Raw genomic sequence first — 13,408 nt, forward strand, 5'->3', positions numbered from 1 at the left:
TACTACATATTTCAGTCTGCCAGAAATGAGGTGGGTCATTGATTATTTATAAAGATAGCTTATAAAGTCAGTACAATAGTTAAATATTGTGCTTGAGACACATCTTAGCCAACATACCCAGTTTTTGGTAGGAGAAATGTGGTGGTAGGAGAGAGAGAAAGCTTGTATAAAAGTTCATATTTTCATTAACTGTATATATGGCTACATTGTGATAGAATTTTCTGGTGGAACTTTTGCTGTATTTTATATGTGAAAATTGTAGGCTTCACATGAAGCCCTTCTCAAGAATGCAGAAGCAGTCATTTAGTTTCCTTTTTCATTTCCTTGTGTTATCTTTTCTAGCAAGAGTTTAAAAAAATCTACACTTTTGCCACTTTTTCTGAATTTTACCATGAAATGAAAATCAAACTATGCTGTTTTGTTATTGCTTTATTAGGTATTTATTTTTATATACAATAATTTCTCCTCTATATGAGGCTTTGCCAAAACTCCTCTACATCAAATCTGTACTTTAAGTTCTCAGTTCATTTTATAAAGTAAAATTTTAATGATTGTCTATTACTTCTACCAAACACAAACACTCTGATAGAGTGGTCTAATTTTCCCTGAAATAAATGTAAATTCATGAACAAGTACATTAAATATGACACTTTCAATTATCTTATAATTTCATTGTTATTGTTCTTATTTCTGCTGTTCCTTTTACTTAGTTTGTTATGCTGCATATTCCCACGATCAGTACATCTCACACTTCCAATCTTAAATGAAAAGTGGAAGTCTCTAATAATTTAGTTTATTCTGTTATTCTCTGTAAACTCTATCAGACTGAATGCAACTTGTTTGATGCATTTGCACCATTCATACCTTTCCGTCCTGTTGTCCCTGCATGTGTAACTTTTTTAGTTCCTAAGTAACAAACAATGTACAAGAATTTTATTGTGGTAATTGCACTTTACTCTCATTCAATTCATGAATGATGAATTTTGTGTTCCTTTTGTCTTTGACTGTTGCATGGAGTTGGCTGATTTTACACATGACAGAGTGATTAAATGTTTTCCAGAATGTGAGGCTTTCTATTTGTCTGTATAAAGTTGAATATGTGTGACTTAAGTTCAGTAAGATAATTTTGTATGTTTTTATTGTCAATTTTACAAGAATATGTGTAATTGTAGTATGTACCATTTAGCCAGCACTGGCTAGCAATTGTTGGATCTCACTCTGGCCAACTTGCCACCATTCATGATGATGGAAAAGTTCATTCTGTTCTGCAACTTGGAGGTCGAATTGAAGCTCCTGCATGTATCTCTCCTTGTGGCCAGCAAGCATATATTGGTAAGTAGAGTGTAAAAACCATATATCTTACATAAATAAAAATTATATCGTTTTTTTATGTAATTTTTTTATTGAAATTGTGCTAATTTTCTCATTCTTCTTAGGCAGTGCACATTTTCAGCTATTGTTGTGATTTTGTAACATTGTGAAGGCAATTGCTGTTTGAAATGTGTAGATGTACAGTGCAGAATACATGTTTTGCACACAGTGACTTGATGCAAAACTTCAAGAATTGAGCGCTGAAAACAAATTCTATGACAAATAAATAACAAATTAGTCCATGAGTCAAGTAGAAATAATATTTGGAGGAATATTCATCAGAGTAACAGTAGAAACCATTTGGAGATTGCTTCAGAGTAGAAGGATCAAGTTCCACTGAAAACAGCCTGTTAACACTGTAATGTGCCTTTTCAGTGCAGAATATCTGGCCTTTTATTTGGTTCAATATGCACTCTCATGTGACGAGTCTGTGGTAAGGATGGCATGCCAGTCACAGGTTCCCTCCCTACCAGATGTGTGCAACATTACACTTTATTCATTTATGTGTCCATTGGGGTTACTGGATCCTTCCTCCATTGAACTGTCACCTACAGCCAGTATTTGCCCAGCCACTGTGGGGGAGGATGTGGTGGCAGCTGTCTGAAGGTGGAAAAAAACATGAAAGAATGCTTCTGGCAGATGTCTGACGTAGCTGATGCTGGATCTGGGACTTCTTGCATAGGCCCGTAGACACCTGAAAGTGGAGGTGACCATGCAGGACATGGCAGGTCCAGTGATTCAGCTGTCACTAAAGCCAGATTGGCGTCCACAGGCATGTCCCGCAGTTAGTTGGAAGAAAGGGTCAGGCAGCTGAAACATTTTGACTGTGCCTTCTTAGTTTCTGGGGGTGGACACAGAAGATGTAAAAGTATCCTGTGAGGATGTCCACTGGGCTCTAACATTGATGAGCATGTGAGCATGGACTTGTAAGACACTAGGAAGGTGTTTAAAGCTGATGCCAATTTAGTAGCTCATAAAGCTTTTTGCATTTGCAGCTTAAAAGTGTGAACAAACCATTCTACAAATCCTTCGGAGGCTGGGTGAAAAGGAATTGTCGTAAAATGACAAATACCATTGATGTCCAAGGCACCCACTGTGGCCACCAGTGTTGTCAGCTGGACATGGACAACATACAGGAAGTGTGCGAAGGAGTCCACAATGATTAACGATGTGGACCCAGGAAAGGGCTGCAAAGTCAGCATGAACTCAGTCCCATGGCTGTATCAGTGCTGGGTACAGCGTGAATGCCTGGGGTTGGGCCAGTTGGTGCACTTGTCAAGCAGTACACTACCACATTACCTGTGCAAAATTGTTGTCCATAGAATGCCAGCACAAATGGCGATCTGCCGGTTGCTTCGATCAGGAAACGTGCCATTGTGATTGATGTATGATCTGAATCATATGACATTGCAGAGAGGACAGTACATTTACACATGCATCTACATATATATTTCACAAACCACCTTTTGATATATGGCAGAGGGTACTTTGTGTACCAATGTCACTTCCCACTCTTCCTCTTTTGGTCATGTATGGTCTGTGGGAAGAAAATTTGCTGGTAAGCCTCCATGTGGACTCAAATCTCTCTGATTTTATCTTCATGGCCTTTCCATGAGGTATACTTAGGAGGAAACAATATATTGGTTAACTTTATTGGATGACTTTTCTAGGAACTTATGCTCTTGAAACTTGAACAGTAAACCATATCGTGGTGCAGAATGCCTCTCTTGCAGCCCCTGCTACTGGAGTTAGTTGATTATCTTTGTGACACTTTTGTGCTTACTAAATGAACCTTTAAGAAAACATCCACCTCTTCTTTGTATCTTCTCAATTTCATCTATCAATCCTATTTGGTACAGAACCCATAATAAGAAGTAGTATTCAAGTATTGGCCAAACGAGTGTTTCATAAGCTATTTCCTTTATTGATGGGCTACATTTTATGATAATTCATCCAATCAATTTCTGTCTGGCATCTGCCTTACCTGCAATTAATTTAATGTAGTCATTCCACTTCAGTTTGCTCCATATGCATACACCTAGATATTTTATGTGAGTAACTGCATCCAGTCATTGTTCTGCAATGGTGTGATCACACAATAAAAGGTCTTTCTTCTATGTATTCGCAGTATATTAGATTTCTGGGTCAGTTGCTGATCCCTGCACTAAGTGTCAACCCACTGCAGGTCTTCTGGCATCTTCCTATATTTTTCTAGCATTGCAACTTCTGTGTGTATGACAGTATCATCCACAAAAAGCTCATGGAACTTTCAGCTTAATCTACTAGGTTATTTATAGACAGTAAAACTTGCTCAAAGTGGAATGAAATGGGACTAAAATAATTTTCCAAATTGGACTAGTTTCCAGATTACACAAAATTCACTAGGCTACATAAAATTTGTCAGCTATCATGCACCGCAGTATATATTTGTAATTATGCACTTATTTATGTACCTTCACACATGCACAGTAGATGTTCATTTACTGTGTATTGTACTACAGAACACTAGAATGTTGCACTGACTGGTAAATAATACAGCATTTCTGTATTTTACTCTGATTTTAAATTTGTTTATTGTTATATGTATGTATCTATATTACTCCTGTGTTTAATTTCTTTACATTTCACATTTTTCACCACATACCAGGGAGGGAAACTTATTTGAATTTCCTTTTCAAAATTGTTTTTTCTATGCAATGTTTTGCACTGTACAAAAGTTCCAACAGCTCATGACCAAATTGCATAACATTGTTTATGCATGCAATAGCTTCTTCAGGTGTATTAATTTTTGTAAGGACATCATTTTGCTCCTCCTCTTCTTCTTCTTCCTCCTCCTCCTCCTCCTCGTCCTCCTCCTCTGTTTCTTCCTGATCACCTTCTGTGTTGCAGATTTCTATTAAATCTATAAAAGTGGAGTGAGTTAACAGAAAGTCATCACTTCAAATGTAGTTATCTGCACTACATTAAATGTTTTGCATTTCAATTAATATAACAATTGCTGCTACCTTTTTTTAATATCAAAATTGTGTTTTGTTGAAGTACTTGGTAACAGTTTCAGGCTGTATTTCCCTTTCTCTTAAGCTAATCCAGTTTACTCCATCCAATACAGAAACTGACCATGCAAGAGCAAATGCACTTTCAGCTTTTTCAACACTAAGAATACGGGACAGCATTAGTAATCACCTATAATGCGACTTGAATGTGAAAGTAACCCCCTGGTCTGTCAGTTGTGTGAGGCTGATTGAATCTGGTGAGATTAACCCAATTTCATGTTTGATAACTTGTCTTTTGGGTGGCAGGTTGCAATGGTTAGGTAAAGGAGCACTTGGTGATTTCCATTTTTCATTTTGGCAATGAACGGCCACAGCCACTCTTCCATAAGACCACACTCCATCCGCACCATTCTGTTGCTTGGCCACATGACTGGAAGCTTACTGACATTTATGTTTTTGAAACAATGCAGATTTGGCACCTTTCCAATCACCAGTGTCATCTCTATTTCACCTAACATGTTTCAACACAGCAGTGCAGTGAGTCTTTCCAGGACATTTGTCTGCCAGTGCACTTTTCACCTTGAATTGCTGCTAGAGACTTTGGAGGCATTGCACGATAAAAGAGACCCGTTTCATTGCCACTGACACTTCTTTGAGATCATAATTTGCAATTAGGTTGTGCAGTTTTGTCTTCAATTCTGTTGTTACACTTTCCTGCGCGTCCTTAGCTTCCCTACACACTTCATTCCACATAGTGTTGTGCCTAGCTTTGAAACTATCCAGCCATCCTATGTGCAGTATCAGCCGCTATCCAGTCAGCTGCACTTTCAAATATGCATGCCACCAATCCACAGCCACGTTTCATACAGCCATTGCCATGGCACAAGGATGCTGACATGAACAGTTACGCCTTTGCTAATGACATGCAAGGATCCCCTCTCTGGAGTGCCAGCGGTGGATGTACTTAAGTTCGAACATTCATGCTCAGAGCACCGTCTTCAGTGTTTGCCAGTTGAATAACAATTACAAACTTTCATAGTGACCAGGAGTCATTGATTGATTGAGGATTGATTGATTTTAACATGAGAGCTAAAACAGCTTAGGTCTAACCCGCCACTGCTCGCACCAAAACTTATTGTGCGGTATCGCTCCGTGTTATCTAGTAAAGCCAACCACTGCCCTTAAATAGTGCAAGGAGTCCCCCTACCAGTTTTTTGTTAGGCTCAATTTCTTCAGGTCTAGTTGTCCCAAAGATTCTGTATCTTTTACACTCCAATGCCATGCATTCGAAGATTAGGTGTGATGCAGTTTCTTCACCCTCATCACAAATCCTACATTTAGGGTCCTCTTCCATTATACCCATTGTGTGTAGGTGTTTTTTGAAGTTCCCATTGCCAGTCATCAGTCCAGTCATGAGTTTGATCTCTTTCCTGTTCAATCCCAGGATTACAGAGTTTCTTTTAAAACATGGCTTGGGCATCATTACCTTACCATGTTTTTGTTTATGGACCTGGTCCAATATCCTATGTGCTGTTTCCTAAGCCAGTTCTGTAGTTATAATTTGATCATAGCTTTGGTGATTGTCAAGACAGGTTCCAGTCCAATAAATGGAGTTGTTGCCCCCAATCCTAGCCAATCTATCGGCTTGTTCATTGCCACAGATCCCTGAGTGTCCAGGGACCCACACTAGGTACACCCTATTGCTTCCCCCTAGCTCCACCAGAGCCCTGTGGCAATCTGCAACAATCTTAGATCTTGTTGCAGGAGCTGCCAATGATTTCAGGGCTGCCTGGCTGTCTGAATAGATGTAGATGCTACAGTCATTGTAGCACCTGCTCATATTCTCCTCCACATATGTCCTGATTGCAGTAATTTTGGCTTGGAATACAGAGGCCAGTTTCTCTAGAGAGATGCTGCTCTCCACTCTTGGCTGAACCCTGCACAACCCTGCCCCAACGCCTTGATCTGTTTTCGACCCATCAATGAACCAAACGATGTCCCCCGTACGGTGTCGAACTGTTTTCTCCCACTGCTCCCTACTTCCATTTATTATGTTGTAAGGCTTGTCAAAGCAGTTCGGAGTTATTATATAGTCGGCGGGCATTTCCCCAGCCATACCTATATTCACCTCACTCACTATGTTAGTGTGTGATTATGGATATCCGAATGAGACCCAGTTTTGGCCAGTTTTAAGTCTGTATGCCCCAGCTGCTGCCTCCATCTTAACCCAAAGGTGAAGTGGAGGCATATCCAGCATGGCTTCCATTCCAGCAGTTAGTGTGCTGCTAATTCCGCCTGTTATGGTTAAGCAGGCCAATCTCTGCACCTTAGCAAGCTCTTCAGCAGCAACCCGCTGTTCTACCTTCTTCCACCACACTACAGCCCCATAGGAAATCCTAGGTCTAACCACTGTGGTGTATATCCAGTGCATACCCCTGGGGCTTAGCCCCCATTTTTTGCCACAAGCCCTCCTAGTACTCACTAAAGTGCTTTTTGCCTTGGAGCAGTTACTCTTAATATGAGGGGTCCAAGTTAGCTTCTCATCCAATGTTACCCCTAGATATTTCACTGTCCCCTTCACAGGTAGAGTTTCATCAAAGAGCTTTAGATTCCAACTTGCATGTCTCTTTGTAAACAGCACCACAACAGTCTTCTTGGGATTAACTCTCAGATCCTGTTTAATGCACCATTTTTGCACATGTCCAACCCTCCTTGTGCCATATTCCTGACTGTATCAGTGAATTTGCCAAGTATTACTATGACAAGGTCATCTGTGTATCCTTGGCAGAAGCATTGTCTGGAATTTAGCTCCTCAATGAGTTCGTTCACCACTAGATTCCACAATAGAGGAGACTAAACTCCTCCTTGTGGGCAGCCTCTAGTGGTCTTAATTACCATCTTTTCATGCATCATGGTGGCCTCTACCTTCCTTCCAATAAGCATGGCTCTGGTCCACCTACATATAGTGGTCCTCAGGCAATGCACCTCTGCTGCCCTTACCATGGAATCAAAGGTCGTGTTACTAAAGGCCCCCTCGATATCCAGGAAGATGCAGAGGGCTATTTCTGGAAAGTGAAGTGCTTTCTCCACCTTCCCGACGAGTTGGCAGAGAGCTGTCTCACATGATTTACCTGGTTAGTATGCGTGTTGGTTCAGGTGTAGAGGGACCCTACTTAGCCATTAACCAGTTTTTCCAATGTTTTGAGAATGAAGGAGGACAAACTGATTGGACTCATATCCTTGGCCTTGGTATAATCAATTCTCCCAGGCTTTGGAATGAAGACAGCCTTCACTGCCCTCCAAACATTGGGAATGATTCCTACTGCTAAGCTAACCCTAAATAGCCTGCATAGGATTCTTATAAGCTTTCCTCCTGCCTGTTGCAGGAGAGCTGGAAAAATTCCATCTGGGCCAGGTGACTTGAACGGCTGGAATGTTCCCACCACCCACTGGATTTTGTTGAAGTTCACACACTCCTTGGCCAATTCCCAGTCCTCTCTTCAAGTGTCTGAGAACCGTTGTCTCTCTGGGGCCACATACTGGTCTGTGTTATCCGGCAGAGCATACTGAGGAAAGTGAGTTTTGAGGAGCAATTCCAGTGTCTCATGTGTTGTCTTTGTATATTCCCCACCCTCCTTCCTCAACGTACCCCCTGGATTAGTTGGTACTCTAGTGAGAATGTTGTGAAGTCTGGCTTGTGGAGCCGTGCCTTCCACTTCCTCACAGAATGCCTTCCAGGATGCCTCCCTTGCTTGTCTTATTGCAAGATTGTAACTGACAAGGGCCTCACGATATTTAGCCCATTGTCCTTTACGTCACAATATTAAACAGTCTCCGTACCTGTTTTCTTTGCATTTCCAATTTCTTATTCCACCAAGGAACACTCATATTTGTGCACTTCCTGGTGATTGTGGAGTTGTCCTGATATGAGGTCTGTCCTGATATGAGGTCACTATGGCAGAGATAACAGCCTCTGCTACTTCCTCTAATTCTACTGGCTTCCTTATCGTGGTTTTAATTTCCGATAAGCCTAAGTCAGGTCCCTCCTATATGTCTCCCAGTCTGTTTTCCTGGGATTTCTATAAGTCATAGTCAGTCTGATTCCCATTTCAACCTTGAATCTAATGTACATGTGGTCCGATGAGGATGGCTCCAACGCCACATGTCATTGTTTGACATAGCTACCCATCGTCATGGAACCAAATGTTATGTCAATTACTTCTTCCCTTTTGCTATTCCTGAATGTAGGTTCATTGTCTCTATTCAGGACCTCTAAGTTGTTAGCTAAGAGGAATTCAAGAAGGCACTCACCTCTACTGTTGGTGTCCTTGCTGCCCCACACTAGGTTGTGGGCATTGGCGTTGCACCCCACCAGCATTTGGTCACCTTGCTGATGGAAAGTCCCTACCAGTCTCCTCACCTCCAAGGGAGGGGGAGAACCGTCTTCGTAATGAAGGTATGCTGAGGCCAAGACAATTTCCCTCATGATACCTTCCTCACATTGTTGCATTTTGACGGTCCCTAGAGCAGAAATCCATCATTGGCATGAAAGAAATGCCGTTTCTAACATAGGTGCATGTTCTGGAGTTTATTAGATTCCTAGCATAGATCAGATTACCTCCAGTGCCTCCGAGGCCCGATACACCCCCTTTGTATAAATAGGGTACTTGTATCAGGGCCATGTCCACTTCCTGCCTCCCCAGGCAGTGGCTCAGGGCAGCAGAGGCCCCTTTACTGTGCTGCAGATTAATCTGCAGCACCTCCAGGCTCCGTCTTACTGCCATCTTTGAGAACCCTGACGGTGAACTGCGAGAACCCTAAAATCAGTTTCCGGTCTCTCCAGTCTTCTGTCGGGACTTTTAGGTTCTGGCCCCATATTTTCCCAAACAGAGTCCTGGAAGAGACTTCCTTAAGGACCTTGGGTACCCATAATGATATCTTTGCAGTCTTAAGAAGCTCCGCTGCCGTCTTGACCAGCAGGTTTGCATCTTCCCATGGAGATATCATGGGAACCTTGTCCTTGAACCATTCTACTGTGTGCACACCCTCACTGACAAAAATGAGTGCACCACGATCTAGATAGACCCTCCTGAAGTTGGTTTCTGGGCCAGCGTACCTCCCAATCTTTTCAAAGAGGGCCATATGTACTAGTTACTCCTGCTGTGAGGTAATGGCCACCAGTGGATAACCTTCCTGGATAACTGCCATCCTAAAAACTGAGACTGCAGTACTACAGGTCTGTTTCCTTATTTCTTGCCTTAGTTTTTTCTGGACTCGCTTATCCAGGGAGGAGGGAGTCTTTGATTCCTCCCTTATCCACTTACTACCTGTCTTTGAAGTTGTGGGGGTCTGCGTGTCCCCTTATACCTGAGACAGTTTTTTTCTGGGACTCTTGGGTTCTAGTCCCTATACTTCCCTCCACTTGTGTTTAGGAAGCCATTCTTTTCCTTCCTTTTCCCTCTGTTCCCTGAGTAGCTTCCTCTTTTGGGCCCCAGACAAGTCTTTGATCTTAATCTGGTCTAGCTGATTCAGTAGTGGAAGTGCCTTCCATCGGTTCAGTCCCCAATGTTTGGGTATCTGAGGCCTCAATTTGCCCCTCAGTTTCTTTTTCTGTAGTCATGTCCATGTTGGTTCCACGAGATTTGGGGATCTAGAAAGTCCATACCACGAATGCCCCGCACGGTGTAAGGCTAATTACTCAGGGAGGTCGACCGGTATACCTGAGGCTCTGTTTGCAACACATCTTCCCATGTGCCAAACACCCCTCAGCACGGATCGCATCACACCTTGAGTTGGGTCAGGGAATAGGGTAGGACTAGGAGTGGATAGGGAAGATGGGACGTTGTGGGACACTCTTAGTCTGATCCATTGGCTGAGACCTTTCCGGCGGTAGGTCCTCTACCTTGGGCATAGCCCTCAGCTTCCCGTGGATACGCAAGCCTCTCCATCCGCATGGACAGTGCTTTGTCAAGGTGGTGTCCCCCGTAGAGGACCAGGAGTCATGATCTACTGAATAGTTATTGAAATTGGAGACTGACTGATTTGTAAATATGCAGTATTAAACTACTGTTAGCGACTGACTCTGCAACTGCAGCCACAAACTTATGTATTATTTTTACAATTTGATATTGGGTGTAGAATAAATTAACATCTGAATTTTTTGTTCATGAACAGCATCTATTCCATGCTCCTGTATCCACTAAAGAACAACACAGCATGCAAGAAAATTATAACACAATGCATACATTAAATTCTGCATTTCCATTCTCTTTAGCAACTTTCAGGGCTTCTCTCTGCAACATGGGTCCACACAAAGGTAAGATTTTTGCCCATTCCCATATTATCTCATTAATTTCTTCATTTCTCATCTTCTTCACCTTTCTTTTCATTTTCCCGTTTCCTTTCAGTCATTCATCCCATATCTTATCCTTGTTTCTTAATAAATTTGTGTTTTACCACATTTGAAATGCGACCTTATTTTGCGGACTGAGGGTTTGCCTTTCTTATTTGCTTCAATTACCCTAACATTTTCATTAAGTATTATCAACTCATACTTTTGTTCAAGATCATGTTATCACATAAAGTCCTACTAGTCAACTGAAACTAGTAGAAAATAATACAGGTAGTGCATTTTTTTGAAATGCTTGACCTTGCCGGGTAAAGCCATTGCTGAATGGAACAGTACTCATCTCTTTCATTGTGCAGATTGCAGCACACTGTTCATAGGTGCACAACAATGTTCCATTATGCACCCATGCTCATCAATAGTAATGGAAAACAAGAAACGCTGACAAACAGAGCATTCACGAACGAATTCCTTTGATGAACCGACACTGCGCATAACTTGTTTGTTGTTGCATGGAGCAGCATGGTTTGAAGCCACACCCGCAGCCCTGTTCTGCGCCAAACATCTTTTCTTGGTTTTGCACCACTTAACAGCATTGTCAGGGCTGAACAGCCTTTGTGCTAAAAGTAGCACTCTAGATTTTCTCTAATGATTGCCCATTATACAGATCAAATAAGATCATGGATGGACTAGAACCCAGTCTCACTCTATAGAGTCGTGAATAACTAATTTACACTGTAATACAGTAGTACTGTATAAGCTCTTACCCACATTATGCAATTAATTATTAATTAAGGCCTAAAATTTTCATTCTGTTTCCATGTTAGATATGTTTTGGTTTTTACAAAAGGTTAGTATACAAAACTGTATTGGATGCATCAGGACTGAAATACTTGTACGGTTTTGGGAAGTTTTCTGAATTATACACGTTCTCCTTTACTGTATATTGTGAAAAGTAATTGTCTTATAACACTTCCTGAGGAGCATGCCCAAAGCTACTTATACGTCTGAAGACTTCTCGCTGTTCAGAATGACATGCGTGTGTCATCTGCTAGAAACTCTTGTATATAATCACATAATTGGTCTGATATTCTGTACCTTCATATTTTGTTCATTGGTTGACAGTGTGGAACTGTTTCAAATGTCTTTTTGAAGTCAGGAACATGGAATCTACCAACACAGCAGCTACATGTGTGCCAATATCTACTGCTGTCTGTGTCTTGTGGATGAATAGAGCGAGCTGGGTTTCAAACGATTGGTATTTTTGGAACCCATGTTGATTCCTACAGAGGAGATTTTCAGTGCTTAGAAATGTTGTAATATGCGAGTGTTAAATGTGTTCCAAAATTCTACAACATGCTGATGTCAGGTTTATAAGCCTATAGTTTTGTATGTCCATTTGATGACTCTTCTTGAAAATGGGAATGACCTGAGCTTTTTCCAATCATTAGGAATGCTTCACTCTGCTAGAGATGTATGGTACACCGCTACTGGAATAGTGGCAGGTTTTTTTCACATACTCTGTGTAGAATCGAACTTGTATGCCATCAGATTCAGGAGCCTTTCCTCTATTAAGCGATTTCAGTTGCTTCTCTATCCCTTGATCACTTATTTCAATATTTATCGTTTTGTCATTTGTATGATTATTTAAAGGGGGAACTACACTGTGATATTCTACTGTGAAACAGTTTTGGAAAAAGACATTTTGCATTTTGGCCTTTTTTTCAATCCTGTGTTTCAATTCTCTTATGGTCACCAGATTGTCAGACAGATAGCTTTGGCCTGTTTACTGATTTAATTTAAGACAAGAACTTTTTAGGATTTTCTGTCAAGTCAGTAGATAGAATTTACTTTTGAATTTATAGAACACTACACATATGGCCTTCTTTACACTAATTTTGCCTATGTTTTGTTTTGTTTGTCTGTGGGGCTTTGGCTGAATTTAAACTTGCAGAGAAGCTCTCTCTCTCTTTCTCTCTTTTTTTTTTTTATTTAAAAAAAGCAGCCTTCTTACATGGTTATCACACCAGGTAGGTGTTTTCCAACCATTACAATTTTATTCGACACATACTTTTCAAAAGTGTATTGTGTGATGTGCTTGAACTTTGTTCATTGATGTTCAACATTGTTAGTGGTGGATATGAAATTTTCATGTTGATGTGTCGGGTAATCTGAAATCTTGTCACTCTTGCTGAATCGAAAAACCTTCCTTCCTACCTTTCTTTGTGTTCTTATGTACAGGCACATTCATTGATGTTTTAATGGCCTTATGGGCATTGATTCACTGTCCTGTGCTAACAATTGAAAAGTTCAAGTCTGTCTGTCACCAGCAGGTCTAAGTAGTTATCTGACAAACTGCTCAAAATAATTTTTGGCTAAGGCACTGAGAACAATTTCACACAATTCTCTGTCCCTACTATTTATAAAATCACTTGAATCTCCGAGTCTATAGCTGCTAAGTTAAAAGCTCCACCTAAAACTATAACACGAGCAGGAAATTTACACAAAATATTCTCCAAGTGTCCCCCTCATATGCTCTGCCACTATTGTTACCGGGGCAAGGGTCTATAGACAAAAATACTCATGCTTGATCCACCATTAACATTTATCTCCACCCATACTATTTTGCATTCTGAATCTATACTACTCTCACTAGATATTATCATGCAATACAATGAAATACAATTCAATACAATAC

The 13,408-nt window shown here is 41.0% G+C and overlaps 1 protein-coding gene across 2 annotated transcripts in view; it reads left to right on the forward strand.

Annotated features, from left to right (window-relative positions):
• LOC124790061 (beta-alanine-activating enzyme) overlaps positions 1-13,408 on the forward strand; it is a 180,208-nt gene that overhangs the window by 136,320 nt on the left and 30,480 nt on the right. For both annotated transcript variants that reach the window (XM_047257624.1, XM_047257625.1), the window contains exon 10: positions 1,187-1,332. In XM_047257624.1, the coding sequence (XP_047113580.1) occupies positions 1,187-1,332 (146 nt within the window). The remainder of the gene's footprint in view (positions 1-1,186; positions 1,333-13,408) is intronic.

This window comes from Schistocerca piceifrons, chromosome 3 (assembly GCF_021461385.2).
Source record: "Schistocerca piceifrons isolate TAMUIC-IGC-003096 chromosome 3, iqSchPice1.1, whole genome shotgun sequence".
NCBI lineage: Eukaryota > Metazoa > Arthropoda > Insecta > Orthoptera > Acrididae > Schistocerca > Schistocerca piceifrons.